At 32.9% G+C, this 21,773-nt stretch overlaps 1 protein-coding gene and 1 pseudogene across 5 annotated transcripts; both read left to right on the forward strand.

Moving 5' to 3' along the window:
• Positions 1–1,299: 1,299 nt before the first annotated feature.
• On the forward strand, positions 1,300–16,730 carry LOC114383972 (annotated as a pseudogene).
• Positions 15,958–21,241, forward strand: LOC114384584. 5 transcript variants are annotated; one of them, XM_028344287.1, is made up of 9 exons: positions 15,958–17,233; positions 17,412–17,486; positions 17,620–17,731; positions 18,652–18,765; positions 19,330–19,428; positions 19,584–19,618; positions 19,755–19,820; positions 20,364–20,467; positions 20,828–21,241. In XM_028344287.1, exons 3-9 carry the CDS (start codon positions 17,726–17,728, stop codon positions 21,010–21,012), a joined length of 609 nt encoding a protein of 202 aa, XP_028200088.1. In that variant the 5' UTR covers positions 15,958–17,233; positions 17,412–17,486; positions 17,620–17,725; the 3' UTR covers positions 21,013–21,241. The 5 variants fall into 5 exon arrangements, with proteins under 5 accessions (XP_028200088.1, XP_028200085.1, XP_028200086.1 ...); XM_028344284.1 differs by lacking the exons at positions 15,958–17,233; positions 17,412–17,486; positions 17,620–17,731 and having other exon boundaries at positions 17,742–18,765; XM_028344285.1 differs by lacking the exons at positions 15,958–17,233; positions 17,412–17,486; positions 17,620–17,731 and having other exon boundaries at positions 17,742–18,765; positions 20,364–20,437.
• The last annotated feature ends 532 nt before the right edge of the window (positions 21,242–21,773 follow it).

Below are 21,773 nucleotides of genomic sequence, written 5' to 3' on the forward strand. Positions count from 1 at the left end.
TAAACACAATACCATACCATTTTTAATACTTCCAAATGTTTCTTAATGCCGCAATATATGTGAAACTGCTATACGAAATCTCAAACAGCAAAAACAGTGCCACGAGGAATCAAGTTGTATTTGGCCAAAATTATGAGAACTGTTCGAAATCATAGTTCTAGACAAAATAACATTTTTATGATATTTCAAATAATTCATGTTGATTTATCACGAAAGAAAAAAAATAACAAATATCAACAATAATAGTAATTAGCACACTCGAAGAACAAGCGAGATTCAATAACAGTGTCGGGTTCCTTCACTTTCTAGAAACCTTTTTATTTTAAATTCTAATAGGTTCAGATCATTTTAAAGGAGGATATGTGTGTGTGTGGAAGAATAAGTACAACACATGAGATTAAATTTTCAAGCTACGAGAAGCACGTATAGGGGCACTTTCATCAAAAATCATGATATCTACTTTATATATATATATATATATATATATATATATATATATATATATATATATATATATATATATATATATATATATATATATAAAACAAGCGTGGTAAGACAATACGTGTGAATTGCAAGCAAAAAGAGGATATATATATTTTCAACAAAGCCATACAATACGCGTGGTTCATAAAATTTGATTACAAACAAAAAGGAATACAATTATTTTGGTCAAATTTTTCATTCCAATGATAACAATTCACTGACACATTCCAAAAAAGTGGTAAATCACAAGCGCAAAACAACGAAAATCATACGCGCTAATATATAAAAAGAAATCAAGTAATAACAATTGGCAATTTTAAAAAAATCTGATATACACAAAAAAATATCATATCAATATACACTAAACACAATCATAGAATTTCATGATAATAGATATTACACTCAATTTAGCGTTTAGATATTGAATTTGAAAGGGTTCATGAATTAAATTTTTATAAAACAACCAAAAATACCCCAAAATTGATCCTCTAGAGATCCCTATACATGTTCATTCTAATCCCCAAGCGTGAGTAACTCATCCCTTACCTCGATGTAGTCGCTCAAACGTTCTCCGTTAGCAATTGTGGCGTTTCTGGTGCTCTCTAGAGCTCCTTCTTCGATTGCTCTATTAGGGTTCTCGTACGTCAGAAGAAGAAAAAAGGAACAGAAGGTGTTTTGTAAAAGCTGTTCTAGGTTAAAATTTGATTTATATAGTGGGGAAATTATGACCTAATTAATTTTATTTTTTTATTTGTTTATTAATTAATTAATTAATTAATTTATAGGAAAAATTAAAAGGCACGGCTGTTACACATGTCACTGTTTGAGATGGGACCTGAGTCCTATGGGACTACCATGGTCTCACGCAAGCGCCAACTAGTTGCCTTTGCACTATGGATAGCTGCTAAACCAGATGTGTTTCATTGGGATAAACCTTGGGATCCCGATATTACTTTTGGAAGCCATGGTTTGAAGCCCCAACACCTTGAGGACAATGAATAAACCAAGCAAGCCATATAGGTATTTCCAATCAAACTCGATGTCCAATGTTGTGCTAATTAGTTATTGATCCTCACACTTCATCTTCAAAGGTTAGCAGTATCCAATGGGGAAAATCTTTCAAGTTAGCTCTGAAATTTCTGGTTTTCCCACTCCTCCCAAGTGTTTCCAATTTTTTCATAGAATAATCTTTTGATTTCACAGATTGCCTTAGATTTCGACATTCAATTCATTTCTATTCCTCTAGTCATGTCATTTTCCACTTCACCCGATTATGAGTTATCTGGAGATTGTAGTAGCTTTACATGGGAATAAAAAGTGAGGATGGTGATTCTGGGCAAAATTTCTTAGTTAGCTAACTAAACAAAATTTATGTTGAAGGTAAACATATAAGCTAAAACATTTTGAACTCACATGCTAATCTCAGTAGACGAATTAAGCATCCTCAATTGTGTCTTATATTCTTTCATATTGAGTTGCTGCACTTTATTGGTGGTCATGGTAGAAGCTTCACCCATCCTTTCAATGTTGCCCTTGTTGAATGGAAGATGCAAATTTTTAACAGGTTTCTTCCTATTTTGAGACTTGAACCTTTGTAAACAATAAACAAACAACTTTATGTTTTTTCCATATCTATAAGGTACTGATTCTTTGTTCTACTAGGAATTTTCCATATCTCTTCTTTATGTTTTTTTATCTTTGGTAGAAGAAGAACACTTTTGATTCCCGTCAAAAATGTTAGTGCACTCGTAGGTTCTTCTATTACAATGCAGAAAATAAGAAAAAATTGGGCAATGATCAAGATGTCCAAGCATCATCCCATCAGCACTAAAATCTTAATAATATTACAGTTACAGGAATTAAACATATTTTGGGATAATATTTTCAAAATAAATCACAAAGAACTCCATAACAACGGTCAAATAAATAATTTGTTTGTCCTTTTGTGTTTCGACCAATAGCTTCCAGCATTTTATGCAATGTTGTTGTTTTAACTTGAGTCTATGTTTTAGATTCCATAGGTCTTTGAACTATTTCTCTCTGAAAGGAGTGCAATGAAAACAAAGAGACTCAACCACTATGGCAATAAAATCACACTTTCTTAACCATATTAATCACCATACCATTATTATTCATTGCATAGCCACTGATAGTTAACTAATTAGAAGTTAGGAGACTATCACATCCAAATATCTTGTCCACTTCAATTGATGATGACGATTCCAAGAGACATTGTGCATGGTGCCAAAGAAAATCTTGACCTTCAAACTTAGTAGATATCCGAACCTAATTATGAAATCAGAAATATGTGAATGTATGTGTATGAAGGTTTTGATGATGTCAAGATAAAAGCAACACAAGTTTTATTTCAAATCCAAATCAAGACCAAGAAAACAAAAGATCAAGAAGAAAGCTAGGTCTTAGTCTATCTTTGTTAAAAGAGTCTCTAAATGATTGCAAAGGTTTGGCCTCACAACATAATTTTTAAATTGATTATCAAAAGATTTTAAAATATTTTTTAACATTTCTAAAAAAGGCATTTTTCCCCTGGTAATCGATTATCAGGCATTGTAATCGATTACCAGAAGCAAAATTTTTTTAAAAAGCTTTTTCAGAAAGTTTGAAATTTGAATTTTGAAAGTTGTAATCAATTACCACTTGACTGTAATTAATTACCAGTGACGAAACTCCTGAAATTCAAATTGAAAAGTTATGACCCCTCATTACATAACCGTGTAATCAATTAGTGAAGAGCTGTAATCTATTACCAGTGAGGAAATTTTAAAAATTACTCTGAAAAGTCACATCTCTTCTTAAATTTTTGAAAAGCCACCAAGGGCCTATAAATATGTGACTTATCTACAAAAGTTTTTAGAGTTTTTCAAAACCTTATTGTCTTATCCTCTCATAAACAAATCATTGGCTAAACACTTGCAAATCAATTAAGGATTCTTCTAAGAACTTCATCTTGTATCTTCTTCTCTAAAAGAGAGAAAAACATTTGTACTTTCTTTAAAGACTTATTGAGATCAAGAGGTTGTTTGTCTCTTGAATTGTGAGTTTCCTGAATACAAGGGGAAGGGATCCCTCAAGTGTTCAGAAGTTGTAAAAATGATTTTTACAAAGTTAGTGGAAATCTCAGGTGGGTTGCTTGAGAACTGAACATGGGCACAAGAAGTGACCGAACCAGGATAAACTAAGTTTGCATTTCTCTCTTCCTTATCTTGATTACTTTATCTTGCATGTTTTATTTATCTTGAACACTTGAATTATTCTGTTGATATAATTTTCATCTTCATCTTCAATATTCTTAACATATATGATGCAATCCTACCCCCCAAGGGCATTGGATAGAAGACTCCAAGAAGATTGGACCAGAGATGCAAGAGAAGGCCCTAGGATTGTCATGAGCCTTAGGGTAGATTTCGGGCACATGGGCTAAGTATGAGCCCTCTTATTTTTGTACATATTAGATTAAGGTTTCATTATTTTTGGGTCTTGTATTTAGGGCTCCATAATGTAGGTAGGATACCCTAAAAATGTAGGATTTTTCATCCCTTGTATTTTAGGGCTCCTAGACTAGTTTTTGTATTAGGGGTAGTTCTATAATTTCACATGCATTAAGTGAATATTTGATGTGTGTGTTGGGAAATAAATTTGATTGGATTAGGAATGATGTAGCTCCATGTGGAGCTTGTAGGCCTTGGATCTTCTTCATCAATGGAGTCCTTTGCTTCTTGAAGATCAATTGTAGCGGAATAGAGAAGGAAGAAAGATGATTGGAGATGCCACTTCAAGGAGAAGATGAGTCAAGAACAAGCTCACCACCATAGGAAGCCATGGATAAGAGATTGAAGGTAGGAGAAGATGAGTGAAAGGAGAAGGAGAGAAGGAGCACGAAATTATATGCCTCAAATGAGGTCTGAACTTTGAAGTGTAATTCTCAAATGATCAAAGTTGAAAAAAAAATGCACACACATGGCCTTTATTTATAACTTAAGTGTCACACAAAATTGGGAGGAAATTTGAATTTCTATTCAAATTTCACTTGAATTTGAATTTGTGGAGCCAAAATTTCACTAATTATGATTAGTGAATTTTAGTTATGGTTCATCTCAGTAATCCAAGATCAAGTCCAAGATTCTCCACTAAGTGTGCTTAAGTGTCATGAGGCATGTACAACATGAAGGACATGCACAAAGTGTGACTATATGATGTGGCAATGGGGTGTAACAAGCAAATGCTCACCTCCCCCTCTAAAATCTAATTGGATTGAGTTCTCCCAATTCAATTAAATTTATTTCCCAACACACACATCAAATATTCACTTAATGCATGTGAAATTACAAAACTACCCCTAATACAAAAACTAGTCTAGGTGTCCTAAAATACAAAGGCTGAAAAATCCTACATTTCTAGGGTACCCTACCTACATTATGGAGCCCTAAATACAAGGCCCAAAAATAATGAAACCTTAATCTAATACGTACAAAGATAAGTGGGCTCATACTTAGCCCATGGGCCCGAAATCTACCTTATGGCTCATGAGAACCCTAGGGTCTTCTCTTGCATCTCTGGCCCAATCTTCTTGGAGTTTTCTATCCAATGCCCTTGAGGGGTAGGATTGCATCAATATAGATCTAAAAGGGGATCTAGAAGTCAATTAAACGAGAAATTTTTTATCTTAATTCACCCCCCCCCCCACCCCCTCTTAAGTTATTGAGGTCACTTGTGCAACAAAATAATCAACAAGGAGACAAATTCGGATGCAATCCTACCCCCCAAGGGTATTGGGTAGAAGACTCCAAGAGGATTGGGTTAGAGCTGCTAAACAAGGCCCTAGGGTTCTCAAGAACCTCATGGTAGATTTCTGAGCCCATGGGCTAAGGTTGGTCCACTCTTTTTTGTAAATATTAGAATAGATTTTTCTTTCTTTTGGGTCTTGTATTTTGACAATTCTAGTAGTTTAGGGTTTTAACCTTGTATTTCAGGGCATTTTGAGTAGTCTTTGTAGAAGGGACTTTTTGTATTTTCATGTATTTTGGCATGAGGGTGAGCTTAGCTATTATAGGGGGTGTGTGTAGCTAAGCTTTAGCTTCTCATCTCAAGGAAGTGAGCTTAGCTATTAGAGGGGTGTGTGTAGCTAAGCTCTAGCTTCTCAAGGAAGCTTGTCAAGGAGGTGAACTTAGTTATAAGAGGGGTGTGTGTAACTAAGCTCTAGCTTCTCAAGGAAGCTTCTCAAAGAAGCTTCTTAAGGAAGTTTCTTAAGCAAGCTTCTCAAGGAAGCTTCTTAAGCAAGTTTCTCAAGGAAGCTACTTAGGCTATAAATAGAAGCATGTGTAACACTGGTTGTAACTTTGATGAATGAAAGTCTTGTGAGACACACTTCAAAATTCAACTTCTCTCCCTCTTTTCCTCCTTCAATTTCGTGCTCCCTCCCCCCTCTCTCTCTCTTTTTTTTCCTCCATTGAAGTTTCCTCTCTAAGCTTCTTATCCAAGGCACTCTCTTGGTGGTGAAGCTCCTTCTTCCATGGCTTATTCCCTAGTGGATTCTCCTTTATCTTCTGCTGCATCTCCATGGTGGAAAATCACAATTGAAGAACCTCATTGAAGCTCAAAGATCCAGCCTCCATAGAAGCTTCACAAGCAAGCTTCCATCAAATTCCAATATTAGTAACATATGAGCATGAATCGATATGATTGTGACAGGGTGAGTAACCCAGAAAAACAAATTTTGTGGTTCAAAATTCTAGCTTGTGAGATTGATATGGTCTAAGAAAAGGATAACAAGCACAAGAAAATACTTTTAGGAATTTGTAATCAGGCGTTATCTAAAGCAAAAAATGATATGGAGTATCAAATTTGATTGTCAGACTCAGTAGATATCTAAACCTAAATATGACATAAGAAACAGTCAGCACAGAGATAAATTCCAACAAAAGTAACATACGAGCATGGATCAATATGATTATGATTTGTGAACAAATAGGGAAAGTTTTGAATTCTAATATACATTGGGACAAAAATGATTTTAGTGGCCACAAAATACATGATAATCAATTTTTATTGGATTAAGACAGATATAAACATTAAAACCAACATATCCTAGGGTAACTTTTTATTGCAATATATACAAACTAATTGAGAAGTTTTTGACACATCAATACGAACACATTCAATTTGCCTGTCAATTCTTGAGCCTGAATTTGTTGCGATGCCGCCACCCTCTATATATCCTCTGATTCTCTTCCTATCTTTCCAACAAAGTAGTTCCAAGTATTATACACACTACTAAAAAAACATTTTTTTATGACTCACCTTCGACGTCGGTTCTCGTACAACTGTCTTAGTATATAAGGCGGTAAAACCGTCTTAGAATGATAGTTTTCTAAGACGGTTTTAGACGATTTTGCGAAAATTGTCTTAAAATGATATTTTTTTAAGACGGTTTCACGAAAACCGTTGTGATTGGATAAGAGACTTTTCGCTAATTCATCCATAAAACTAGCTAGATCCGGACTACTTTCGTAAGAATAGCCAAAGGTGACCTTTGGAGTTTAAGTCGTGCGGTTTGTGGAAGCTTCAGGACTCGACCTGACGATACCATCGGCGTTGGGGATTCATTGGGCTTCATTGTGAGGGCAACACCAGCGTGGGCTTGCCGACCTCCAACGTGCGAAGCCGTGGCATTCTCCCCCTTTGCTAGTGCTCTCACTCGCTCTCGCTCGCATTACTTCTCTCTCTTCTATGCCAACAAAGCGTCACTCTCCAAACCCTACCCTAACCCTCCTCTATTGACTATGTAAGACCTCTTCTATCAATCCTATTTTTTTTTTATTTCACCTTTGAACTAACTAATATGCATCTTGTTCAAGGGAGTTGTCCAAGAAGATTTATCCAACGAGGATTACAGCGTGAGACCTCTTATCCTAACCCTAATGTGTTTCTAATTCAACATTTTGAACCAGTGAAATTCATTCTTGTTTTAGGGAGTTGTCCAAGCAGATTTTTCATTTTTTGATCCCAAACCTAATGATTTTCTCGTAGCCAAGACCTTGCTGCAAACCTACCTTGATGACCAAGAATGGGATTTGATTGCCTTTGTAGACTTGATTTTGGCACAGACCACCGTAGGCTCTGTTGTTAAGATTGAGGATGATGACGATGAAGGACTCTTCGTTCTTTTACAGCTCTTAATTTATATAGATACAGAGTAACTCACTTGCATTCTCTTACATATGTATCAATTTTACTTAAAAACTTATTTTTTCAATTTTTTTGTAAATACTTTTATTGCCTAGGAGCATAAATGTATTGCGACAGTTAAGGATTTTCTCCTCCTTAAAGCACGGCGCCAAGAGAAGGGTGTTGATGACCGGTTGAGATTGTTGTTAGGGGAGCAAGCGCGTGATGTAGGTCTCCTGGTATTGTGGCGCATGTTGAACCTTCCTCCCAGCTTTTGCCATCTCTTTATGATGTCCTTTTTAACGAAGTGTCGTGGGCCACGAAATATGAGGTTAGATGTTACTACATGTTTTTGTTTGACTGCTAAGGAGGGTTTTTGTCTATTTAGAAATTAAATTGTTGTGTTGCATTTAACAGCCGATGGAAGAGCTCCAAAATTCCTTCTAGTTTAAGGATTATATAATACTTACCAAAATTTACATGGTATGTGTGCTTTGTAGTGTGTCCCTTCTATTTCTATATTTCTAGCTTATGTGATTATGCTCCACTATCATTGTTTCTTGACATTTTACTCTGTTTTTTTTTGTGGTGTTATAACATAGCTCAAGAATGTAGAACAAAAAAGAAAACAAAGCATTGATAGTGATGAGGCAATAATATATATAAAGCTTGAGGATGAAATTTTTCACAAGGTATTGATATTTTCTGGCATCATTTTGAATTATTCTGTTTCTGATTACTGATTATTTTCCAAAATAATTTCCAGTTAAGCTCGTGGTCCCTTTGTTTTCCATTGCAAAGTCAGCAGTTTGCACCTCATGAGGCAAGTTTTATGTTTCTTCAATCTCAATTACCATTTTTGTCATGTTCTTATTAACTTGCTAAAAGTTTTTTTTGTCAATTTATGAATGTAATTTAGAATACATAGTGATACCTCTATTTGCAGAAGAAATATACACTTTGTTTACTAATTAGAATCGTGTCAATGTGGTCTTTCTGTGTGGTCGTGATGTTTACTACTTTGTTTATTAACAGTGCTAGTGTTTATTCTAGTCCTATAATTCTAGTTAAGGAAGAGGACTCCATATGGCAAATGTGTATTGATTATTATGCCCCTAATCGGGTAACTATCAAGTTTCCAATTCCTATGGTTGATGAATTGCTTGATGAGTTACACAGGGCTTTTTTTTTTTTCTATGCTTGATTTCATGAGTTGCATGTGAATTTATATTGATATGAATAGAATTGTCAAATATAATGAACACAAAACCTATAAAGAAGCTCCATCTAGTTATTTTAACTGTACAAGACAAAGTAAGTGGTATATGTTGGACAAGCGGCCTCAATAACTTAAGAGGGAGGTGAATTAAGTTTTAAAAAATTTTCACTAACAAACTTTAACCCCCTTTTAAATGATATATGATAGGTTCATAATGCAGAAGAAGAAAAAGAAACAATCAATTTAATAATGTTCTTTTAACTGCACAAGACAAAGTAATCTGCAATAAAATAATTGAGATAAGGGAAGAGAGAAATGCAAACTTGTTTTATCTTGGTTCGACTACTTTTCGTGCCTACGTCCAGTCCTCAAAAAACTCACTTAAGATTTTTCACTAACTTTGTAAACTCTTTACAACTTCTGAACACACCTTGGGATCCCTTTCGGGTGTTCAGGATTCTCACAAGTCGAGAAGCAAACAGTCTCTTGATCACAACAATGTTTTTAGAATGTACAGAAGAATTTTTCTCTTTTAGAGATGATAATATAAGTTGAAGATCTTAGAAGAATACTCTGTTGATTTGCAAGTGTTTGACCAATAATTGTTTAGAGAGCATTTGATAATTAAGTTCTCTTTTAAAATCTCTCTCTCTTACTTTTCAAAGTCAGACACACATATATAGGCCCATTGTGCCTTTTCAAAATGATTTGAAGAGGCGTGTCTTTTCAAAAAGTTTTTCTGAAATTTTCTCACTGGTAATCGATTATAGGATTTTGGTAATTTATTACACAGTTGTATTTCTGAAGAGTCATGTTTTTTCAAAAAAAAATTGAAATCTCTTCATTGGTAATCGATTACAGGATTCTGGTAATCGATTACATAGATCAAAATTCAAAAAGTTTTGTGCCGTTAGTCAAAAACATCTTCACAAACTCTCTGGTAATTGATTACACAGTCTGGTAATCAATTACCAGTTCAAAAATATCTTTTTGAACTGATTTAGCCTTTGATAAAAGAGTGTTTGATACTCAAGATGTTGAGGCCAAACTAAAACAATCAAATTGAGATTCTTTAAACAAATTTATGAAGTTCTTATCTTAGATTTACTTGATCTTGTTCTTTTGACTTGATTCAATTTATGCTCATCAAGTAACCTTTTTGGCATCATCAAAACCTGCATGTTATTCATTCTCGGTATAGTGATTTATTGTTTTATTTTTGTACTGAAAAATAGAAATTCGAAAGATTAAATATTTTGATTTTGAAATAGGAGGATTAAAATCACCAATTTAAAATTATAGGTAAACCACGATTACAATTTAGTATATATTTATATTATAATTATAATTAATTAAAAACATTGATATATATTTTAATTTTAATTAAGGTAATTATTTTAATTATAGTAATCAATTATGACTATAATATTTTAACTAATTAATAAATATATTTTCTAATTTAAATTAATTTTTAACACAAATATATTTTGATTCTAATTAAAATTTAAATATAATTAACACTAATGCTTTTTTCTATAATTATGGTAACTTATTTTATTATGATGATTTTATTTAATTGTGGTAAATATTTATTAGAATGATAATAGTAATAAATTAAATAATAATAATATTTTAAATCAAAATATAATAGTTAAATACATTAAAAATTAATAATATAAAATATTATAATTTTAAAATCATAATTCATGCAAGGCATGGGATATTTAACTATTTATCATGTATAATTCACTGCAAAAATTCTCCAAGTTCAAATTCACATAATTAATAATTATTTTGCATTAAAAATAAAAATTTTCCTATCATTGAAGACCATCATTTGGAAAATCCTAAAAAGACTTAATCAACTTGTAAATTGGAAATCTTATGCACAGAGCTTCATTAAGATGTTAATTTGGTAGAGACTCACAACTCACAAAAAGTATTTAATTAGCATTTATTACTACTAGTTGTCCAGAATTTCATATTACACCATTTTAAATCATTAAAATTAGATTCTAACTTCAATAAATTCCAAGAAAAACACAACACTTCTACAAGTTCATATTTCAACATATAAGTTTTTCAAAGTCCAATTCCTCGCAGAATTTTTTTTTTCCAATTTATTTGTCAGCCTAAAGTCCATATTCAGCATTTGGGTCATGAAAATTATTTTCACTCCTTCTGAATTTGTCAATTTTTATGAGTGTTTGTCATGACTAGGTAATTGATTCATACCAAATGGCTCCTTCAGATTAAACCCACAAAAATTGTGCAAAATCAAAAACGATCCCCCATAGATTTTGAGAAAAAGAGAAAATTCAAAATAAAATATTTATAGTGTTCAGAAAAATAAAAAAAAAAAATCCAACAAGGTCTAAAGACCCCGAAAACCGTATGACATGGCTTGAATCACAAAAACTCAGTTCGAAAATCAAGTTAAAAATCGAAATAGTTCTCAGCCAAACAAGTAATAGCATTTTCTCCCTTTTCAAAACATGAGCACACCCAAGTGTCATATTCAAGTTTAAAATACCCCACAACAGTCCAATAGCATCACATTAATCATTGTTCATGAGGGAAATTAGGAAAACTCCCCATACCTAGGCTTTTTGAAGATGAAGATTGAGTTGAAAAATTATGCAAAACTCCTAAAACCTAAAGCATTTTGAGTCTTTCTCTCACTAAAACCAACAAACATCCTATACTATAATATATCACTAAAAATGAAATAACCATATCCATTGATTTGGTTTAATCAAAATGAACATTAATGAATGATTAAATCGATCACGTCAATATTTTTTAAATAATTTATAATATTTCACTTTAATTATATAAATTAAGAAATATTACCTTTGATCCTATATATAAAAAATAAAAGGTAATATTTTATTGATCCTAATTATAAGAAAAATAGGATTACTTTATTTTTAAATTTACATTTTACCCTTAATGCTTACCCTTTTTCCCCCATGAAAATGGGTGCATTTATTGAGTTATTAATAAAAATAAGACACATTCATTGATTGAAAAATTATCTTTTGAAAAATTATCATATCTTAAATCATTTAATATCATGGGTAATCTAGGAATAAAATTAAAATTTGTGACAAACTAACTAATCTAACTACTTTTATTGATTTTGATGAATTAGGTCATTGTTTCTTGAATGACACATGTCTCTTTTGAGGTTTAAGGAAATTAGACGGGTATCTCCTCCTACTTTTGAAAACCTGCATATGTCTCTCCTGAGGTTTATGAAAAATATACACGTCTCCCTTTTTGTTTTAAAATCTATGCAAACTCCCTAAATGTTGTATAAGCATTTGACAGCAGCAAGTCATGCGTGCCGATAATTTTTATTAAAAAAAAAAGGCTAAAATATGTTTTTCACCCTCATAAATATGAAAATATTTGAAATCCGTAACTACAAAAAAATTGTCTATTTTTCATCCTCGCAAAATTTAAATCTATTACTTTTTGGCCCGAAACTAGGTCTAAGTACATCCGAACCTACATTTATGTTGTTGTACAAAAAGTGTCAAGTTTTTAACTTTTCTAATTCGGTTATATGCCTGAAATTAGGTTCAAGTACATCTAAACCTACATGTATGTTGTTATAAAAAGTGTCAGGTTATTTGGCCCATGTAACGGTAGAAAGTGTTAGGTACATCCAAAGCTAGGTTTGGTTATATGGCCCATGTAACGGTTCATCATAATATAAGAGATTTAGGCCTAAAAACCTAATCTAAGCTAATGTTTTTTGTAACACCTTATTTTTTGAAAAATAAATTAAAAATGATTTTATTTAGAAATAAATAGAGTTTTAGGAAAATAATGAGGTTTTTGTAATTAAATAAATAAGAAGAAATATTTTTATTAATTAAAATAATGGTTTTAAGGTAAATAAAATAAATATATGTTCTTAGAAAATAAAAAGGATATTTTATTTATTCATTTGATAGGGAGTAAAATAGAATTTCTTTATATAAAATAATAAAATAAAGAAAATTATAGTAAATAATAGACTAAGAGTACCCTAGTTATAAATGGAGACATATTAGGTCAGTTTTTACCTTTACGATACGTCTTTATGCTCTCTCTTCCTCTCAAATTCGTTTTCCCTTCTTCATCTCCCAAAACCCTCTCTTTTTTTGCATATACCCAAACCTATTTTAATAAAATTATGATTCTGGACTCGTTAACCGTTGGATCATTGTGAAATTTGAACACCAAGTTTGTAACTCATTTTGGTACATCTTCACCGTTGGGATTTAGGAATTAGTGTTTGTGGAGGTAGAAATAGCCCTCACACGTAGACAGTAAAATTGAGACTTCAATCCCTTCTCCTTCTCTCTAACGCTTGGAAACCCTGACAGAGCAACCAGAGGAAAATCTTGAGAAATCTTAGGGAACCACTAAAGATGTCTCTATCATTGTTAGACTACACACGTGAGCTCGCTTAGAGATAAGGGATGGGTTTATTATAATTGGGGTTAAAATAAACATGTGTAGAGATCCTTAGAGGGTCAAATTGGGATTTATTTTGGGATGTTTACTATATTGTAATTCTTCTTTTGCGATTATAATTATGAGATTTTTTTGTTTCACGGGCCAATTGATGCTCTGATGTGGATTGGTTGATAAAATTGAGTGCTTTTGGTTTTTTTGTGTGTTTTTGAACCTATGATTTTAATTCCTTTAATTTTGATATGATTATGTGAAATTGTTTGAGGGGTTTTACTTCCCATGTTGTGAGAAGAATTTTTGTATAATTTTTTTGTGTTTTCGACAAAATTTACTAGATCAGCATGATAAATTATTATATTGGGATCATGAAACTATGACTGAGATTATGTATAAGTGATAAATTGAATATGTGATGAATTGTGAGATACATGTGTATTGAGATATTGTATATATTGAGATGTGAGTTATGAACTGTGCAATCACACAACTGTAAAATCCTTTATGGGCGACAAGTTAATGCGCAACGAGTATTGTGATGGTATCCAGTGTGGGAACCCGACGATTTGAATTACTTTGAGACACGACGAGTTAAAATTATTTTGAGAACAATTGAGGAGTCGTGTTTCTTGTACAGTTCATAGATAGAATCTTTGTGCTAAAATGTTTTTTAGGTTGGACCTGAATTAGGAGGGAAAAGCCCTAATGAATTCTTTAGAGTCTAGGCCTTGGGGGTAAATACACTCAGTTTGAGTGTTCCTTTAAGCATGTGTCAATCCCACATGGTTAGAGCATTCTCATAAAATAGCGTGACCCTAACTGGTTTCCCTATGATTTTACCTAGTGAGAGTGGCATGACTTACCAGTGTGTGGTCTGTCATGTCATGTATTCCTGGGTGCCCAACGAGGTTTTTCACTGACATGGTACCACATTGCATATAAGATTGAATCTTAATATATTTGTTGCATAACACTTGTGTATTGATCAATATTGATTGGTTGAGTGATATTGTGTTTAGATCATTGAGTACGTGAATGATGTGAAAATGTGTGAGACGTGTAATGTTGAGATGTGATGTTACGCGATAAGTGGTGGAATGACATGAGTTGTGTTTAAGTAAGTTGTATTTCATTTATATGATATGTATATCTATGTTGTCCCATTTCTCTCTATTAGTTAAGAATGTGATAACTCACTCTTTGTGTGTTGTTTGTGTTTGGATCTTGTGATGATCTCGAACTTTGTGTTAGTGGGAGCAAATGGTTAGGTGGATGACTATGGAGAACCTCATGCTAGAAAACGTTAGAACATAATGCTCTGATAGGATGTGACATTGGGACATGGGTTTCTGTATTAATTGCATGAAGTTATGGACATGTAGTTTTTGTCATTTTGTTTCACATGTTGAGTCTTTAGTTCATTCTTTGGAGTTTTGGATGACCTTGTTTTGAGCCGAAGATGTTTTCATACCTTTAATTGATAAGTTTTTAATTCGGTGATCAACGTGAATGTGAACATTTTACCCATGTGAATTTACTTATGATTTTATTGAATAAATTTGATTTAATTAGAGGGTGTCACATTTTTTCTATCTTGGTTGATGGTGAGATAAACTCCTTTGACCATGTTTGAATCGTCAAATAATGATCGAAGATCATCCGTGGCCCCTTCTTCAATGACTTTTTTTTCGATCCTCATCCTTGTCGAACTTGACCATAAAATATCCATTGCCCAAACCCAAGACCTCAAAACCTCCAGGCATCTTCCAAGCTCTAGCAAGACGATCATGCATGGTAGTAAACCCTATATTCTTTCCCAATAGCTTCACAACAAAAAATTCCTTCCATGGGGCACAAAGTCCCTCTAGAATTGAATCTGCCAAAATTACTCTTGGTTTAAGTTTGTTGCCTTCTTCGTATTCAATACGCTCAAGGTTTTCTTTGATAAGATCAACCTTAGGTCTATCTGTCACAACTTCCTTCACAAAGAGTTGTTTAAAGTTTAGCCTAGGTTGTGGAGTATATTCCTCATCGCCATCAGGCGGCTCATTTGCATAACCACCACCACTCACATTGCCCTTAGAGAAAACAAAACCCTGACCACCACTTATTTTCTCTTACAAAAGAATATTTTCCCTAGCTATCACCCCAGGTGCATTTTAAGATTAGTTGGAGTTATAATTTACTAATTAACGTACACCTTCTAAAAAGCAAACGGGTCTATATTTTAAGATTAGTTGGAGTTATAATTTACTAATTAACGTACACCTTCTAAAAAGCAAACGGGTCTACATTAATTATATATATATATATATATATATATATATGTATATATATATATATATGTATGTATATGGTTTGCTAACTTATATCCACTTAGCAAATGTCTATACTAAGTCTTATAAAAGAGATGTATAGGGAAATCCCTGAAATGCCCATGTCTGAGAGCTTGACATGTGGCACATTTGTTGGTCTTTTGGTCATTTTTCCCTTGCTTCATTTGTTGACACGTGCATTTTGCCCTGGCTTCATTTGTTGACGCGTGCATTTTTCCTCTCTCTTCATCTCTGTGGGAGGTTCCAGAAGCATGTTGCATTTTTACTCTCTCTTCTCATCTTCATTCTCCAGATTTTTCCTCTCTCTTTATCTCTGTAGGAGGTTCCAGAAGCATGTTGCATTTTTACTCTCTCTTCTCATCTTCATTCTCTAGATTTTTCCTCTCTCTTCATCTCTGTAGGAGGTTCCATAAGCGTTGGTGAATTCTCCTTTGCGTGTTCAATATGTTTTTGAAGGTGGATCTTGGGTTATTTTTGAAGATCCGTGACTTCTTTTGTTGTTATTGGAATATTTTTAATTTCTGCGTAGTGGGGGGGTTTTTTCTTTTTCTTTTTTGCAAGTTTTTTGTGTACCTTATTTTTTGTTCTCTGTTATTTTTTTTCCTGGATGCGCGAACATATCCTTTGCTTGTGTTGATTTTTTTGTATTTTTCTTTTTTGGTTTGAATATTTTCTGAAGGTCATGGTAAGTAGGGTGGATGGCACCTGTTTTCCAAGGAACCTAGTCATAGGTATGCGATTTCTCGGTCCAGTAGTTTATTTTTACATGGTTTTTGGTTGCACATGCAAGATGTGGACAATGTGAACACCATTATTGCTCCTGCTTTGGTTGGCAAGGTTGGTTCAATTTATTCTACAATAATGTTGTTAACTAAAGAATTTTTTACTGGCTCAGGTTAGGACTTACTAAAGGTTATTTGGCTCTATCTAACTTTTATGTTGCTGTTTGTGACGATGAGCAAGACCCAACTCAGCAGACTGTTATTGACAACTTAATGGTTCAACAACTTGATGGAACTGTTAACGAATGGGGTTAGTGCAAGCAAAAGGTGCTTAGCTAATGGAACTGTTATTCCACGTTACCACGGGTTTGAATAATCATTTTGTTTGTGAATGCATGCTTGGATTTCCTTTTATTTTTTTCAATTATATAGATAACCCTTAAATTTTCCCTTCAGTTTATGCATGTTTGGATTTTCTTTTATTTTTTTCAATTATATAGGTAACCCTTAAATTTTCCCTTCAGTTTTTTGAGTTTATATATGTATTCCCTGAATCGATCTAACATGAATAGCTTTCTAAGGATACTCTTCTCGGGACGAGGCAAACGATTCTGGAGACGAACGATGGAGGAAACACTCAAGCTCCGTGTTCGATTCCTTCTGCTGAAGACGAAGATTTCAACTATCAATTCAATTCCACCAGCTTCAAAGGGAAGGAAGGGTGGATTGTCAGAAAATCTTCGATTCTGTTGTGCACTTCTGATGCTAGAGGGAGTTGAGAGAGGATACCTCTCAGTGCTGAACTTCCAGGGGATATGGTTGGTTATGCATAAGCCATAGTTAATGTCTTTGTTTATTCCTTAATTTGCTTTTACAATTGCAAAATTTGTACTGAAATCAATGGAATGTATTGAGTCATGGGATTCTTCTCTTGTTAAAGTTGTTCAATTTCAAAATAGGAAGCAAATTCGGTGACTGATGAAATTTCCAAAATAGGTACTTGCATACGCAGGAAATGATGATGGAAGAAAATTTTTGCTTGATGGAGAGGTCACTATTAACACAATTACGGTACTCTTCTCTTTCTTCCTGCTTATGGGGCTCTGTTCATTTTTATGGAACATGCATAAATGCTTTCTTCTATGTTTTAGAAAGTCTTTGAAGAGATTGTGGCTAAAAATTTGTATTCTTTATTTTTTCTCAGGTGTTTGGGAATGATTTCCTTGAAGACAAGCTAAAACCTTTCCTCAAGTCAGATCTTGAACCATGAAGACACACTCTAAAAGCTGAGTTCAGATCACATCAATGGCATGGAGGTATAAAACTTTCTTCCTTTAGTTACTGCAGTTAAACTCTGCGATCAATGGATTTAAGTGTTTGGTTGACTTATTCTCTTAATTTTAGTTAAACCAAACTTTTCAATCCCAAGAGGTGCATCTCAACTCTCAACACTCAACAATGTTGATAACAGTCATCACACCAACTCCACCATTTTGGCTGTAGGATAGGATTGGGGTTCGAAATTTCACACTTTCAAAAAATTAATATTGTTTGACTATGGCCTGTGGGATGGGGGTTTGTACTTTTGTGATCTGGGTTGGTGTTCTTTTTTTACCATTGGTTAAATTTACGTTGTATTTACATTGTATGGCTTATACCAAGTGAGCATTTCTTGTGGTATCACTTAGTTTTAATAAAAAAAAATTACCTTACTAAGAAAACCACTTTTCAAGCAACTCCTTTTTTTCTGAATATTCTTAGATGTTATCCCGGTAAATTAACAGTGATTTCCCGATTAAAACATTATTTTTCTCATCCTTTAAAGTTCAAATGTCGTTAACTTCTATAGGATGGAAAACCAAAGGAAAATTAGTTAAAAATAATTATATTTTTAAAAAGATGGCAATTAAAAATTATGGTAAGTGTAAATGCGTGGAGGTTTACAATTTACATTTCTCTATTTTTTTTTCTCTCTCTTTGTTGATGGAATTGTTTGAACTATTCATGTTTGGTTCTTATGTTGTGGTTTACATTTCTAAATTTTTTTAGTATTTTTTAAGAAAAAATCATGGGGTTGATGAGTATTTCTAGGTTTTGTTTTTATGATCCTGGTGTTGGAAGTTTTAAGTCCTGTTCTGTTTTTTTTGGCAAATTTCCTCTGTTTTTGTGTGGATTATGGTTTTGTTTTTTATTTTCTTCTTTTTTGGCTACTTTTTTCCTTTTAATCTCTTTGCAGGAAAATGTTCCACTTGAGGAAGTTTTTCAGAGGTGTGATTCAAATGGGCTAACAACAGAATCTGTTGAGGAGAGGCTGGTCATCTTTGGCCACAACAAACTTGAGGAGAAGAAGGTCTTTCCCTTAAATTTTTTCCTTTTTCTTTTTCTTTTTTCACTCTTCAGTGTGGAAAGATGCTTTGATTTAGCATATGTGAAACATACCATTTTCTCTATTATTTGATTGGAAAATGTAAAGTACACCCATTTTGGGGTGAAAGGAAAAGAAAGATAGAAAGGGAAAAAAATAGAGAAAGAAGGTGAGACTTGAGAGAGAGAGAGAAGATGTGAAACATACCATTTTCTCTATTATTTGATGGGAAAATGTAAAGTACAACCATTTTGGGGTGAAAGGAAAAGAAAGATAGAAAGGTGAGACTTGAGAGAGAGAGAGAGAAAGGGATGGAGGGAGAGAGAAAGGGAGGGAGGGAGAGAGAAAGAGATGAAAGAAAAAGGAATATATATTTATCAAAATCTGACACAGGCATGATATGATATTATGAACTGTTGGTTAATAAGAAAGAATTATTTTTTTCCTTTGAAGGAGAACTTTGAAAGAGAGTTATTCCTGTCTTAATCGAAAGTTGGTTTCTACTTCCAAGTTTAGTTTCTCTACTGAGCTTTTGTATGAATTTTCCAGGAGAGCAAGGTTTTGAAGTTTTTAGGATTTATGTGGAATCCTCTTTCATGGGTCATGGAAGCTGCAACAATCATGGTCATTGCTTTGGCCGATGGAGAAGTAAGTTGTTGTATATTTTTAAGTTTTAATTGTATATTCTGTTGAAAAATGATTCTCATTTATTTATTGAGCTAATACTATATTTTTTTTTCTGGAGCTCTTTAGCAAGCCTCAAATTGAAACAATTTTAACTATATTAATTTCATGATTTCTAGATGACTATTGGGCCGAACTTAATCGAGACCATCAAGTAATCAATATTCAATATCCCTTAATTTTGTCTTTTGCAATTAATTTATATGCTTAAAATCCAAGTGCCTGTTAATTTAAATTTTGTAGATTAAAATCTATTTTCGATACCACTGACAAATTTCAAATGATGTTAGGGAAATATGGTTCCCAAGGCTTCAACATTTCCTTCAGGAATCAAGGCTCTGGCTCATTATGTTCATGTAAAATTAGTATTCTATTTGCTCTAATTTCCCTCTAATTATGTTGACAAAAACTGCATATAATATAAACCAAGCTTTGTTCACAAAAGTTGTTGTTGGAAGCTTTGTATTCAGCACTTGAGTAAACAAAGTATTAAACTATAATTTAGATATTATATATCTCAATGGAGCGTAAGCATGTTTGAAATGTTGTATGATTATTTTTCTTTTGTTATTAATTCAATTGACAAACTGAAATTGATATAAAGTTTGTGTTACAACTTACAGTCCCACTTTAAAGTTCTATTCATTGCACTCTGTATTTCAGCATCTAAATAAACAAACTCTAATGAAGTATTATTCATATATTATATATCTCAATGGAGCTTCAGCATGTTTGAAAAGTTGTATGATTTTGTTTCTTTTAATATTGACTCAATTGATAAACTGAGTTTCTGTGTTACATGTATAACTTTAAGGTTCTATCCGTTGCACTATTATGAGTTGTTTTTGGATAACATAAATATCTTTTGTACATCCTTATCTTCTTTCACATCATCACAGTTCTTATGTTTTTGGAGAGGATGTAAGCTTTGGTGGGGTCTTCCGTTGCACTACTGGATTAGCAGACCAATTTGGTAAAAAGAGGGTTTTCAATACTCCACTTTGTGAGCAAGTATTTATTTTTACCTATTTCACATTGCCTCTGTGCTTCCCCTTTTCATTCTCTCCACCTATCTCTCATGTAAATATATATAGTTAAGAAGCACAATGAAAATATGGTTCTAATATCACATAATAAGAAGTAAATTCTAGCATCCACTAGAAGATGAAAAATCATTTTCTGTTCAAGGGGAAAAGAAGCATAAAAAAGGGCATCTTCCTCTGAAATTGTATCCAAAGAAATTGATTGTGCATTTCACTATATTTCTTCTTTTTACACTAAGTATCTTTCTAATTATTTCTGCAATTTGTATATCCTAAGAATTGACTTAAATATTTTATGTTGCAATGCTACTCAAACATAGGGGATGGCAAGACCCAACAACTTGGGCCAAAACTGTGGGAAATAGTTGGAGAACAACAGGGGATATTGAAGATAACTGGAATAGGTGAGCATGCTCACATTCGTACTTTTACCGAACACTCGACAAAGATATTGGCAGAAGAGAGCTACTCTATAGGTTTGTTATTCAGCTTTTATTTAATGTAACATACAACATGAGTGTTGTTCAGCTTTTATTTAATGTTTCATCCAGGATTTATAATGACAACCAGCAAGGGAACAATTTTAAAATTTACATGAATAAAAACATAAGAAAAGGTTTATTATCTCTTATGTAAATTACCTTGCAAAATGTAAGTCTTACTACTGATTGTTGGACTGGACGTGGATGCAAAATCTGAATTTAATTATATATGTGCATCATTTTTCCCTTCATAGATAAAGAAGTACACAATCCAAAAAAGGATTATGATGAATTTGTTAAATTCGTACTTACTATTGACAAAAGGAGGATTTGAAAAAATAAAAATCTAATGCTTGTTAAATAAATAATCAGACGATCCGTGCATACGCACAGGTTACAAACTAGTATGTATATAATATTTATAAAAAGAAGAAGGCATAACCAATCTTGAGCCCTTGCTCCGTCTTTCCCTAGTCCTTACATCCATCCCCACGTACAGTATATTGGTCACCAAATATCAGCACTCGTTTTTATATGCACACTCCAAATTAATTTGAATCGTGTATCTTATACAAGTCATTGTTTGTTCCAACCAACTAGGAATGATAATTTTGAATGTTTTCCAACCCATCTAAGTCGTTTTTGCCTTAAAGAAATTGGTTTAATTTTGCAGAGATCGAACGTCGATCAAGAAAAAAAATGTAGTGAAAGATGATGTTCATTCATTGAAAATGGTCCAACAATATTATATTAAAATATTATTAAAAATGAAAATTGATTTAAA

This window comes from Glycine soja, chromosome 14, assembly GCF_004193775.1.
Source record: "Glycine soja cultivar W05 chromosome 14, ASM419377v2, whole genome shotgun sequence".
NCBI lineage: Eukaryota > Viridiplantae > Streptophyta > Magnoliopsida > Fabales > Fabaceae > Glycine > Glycine soja.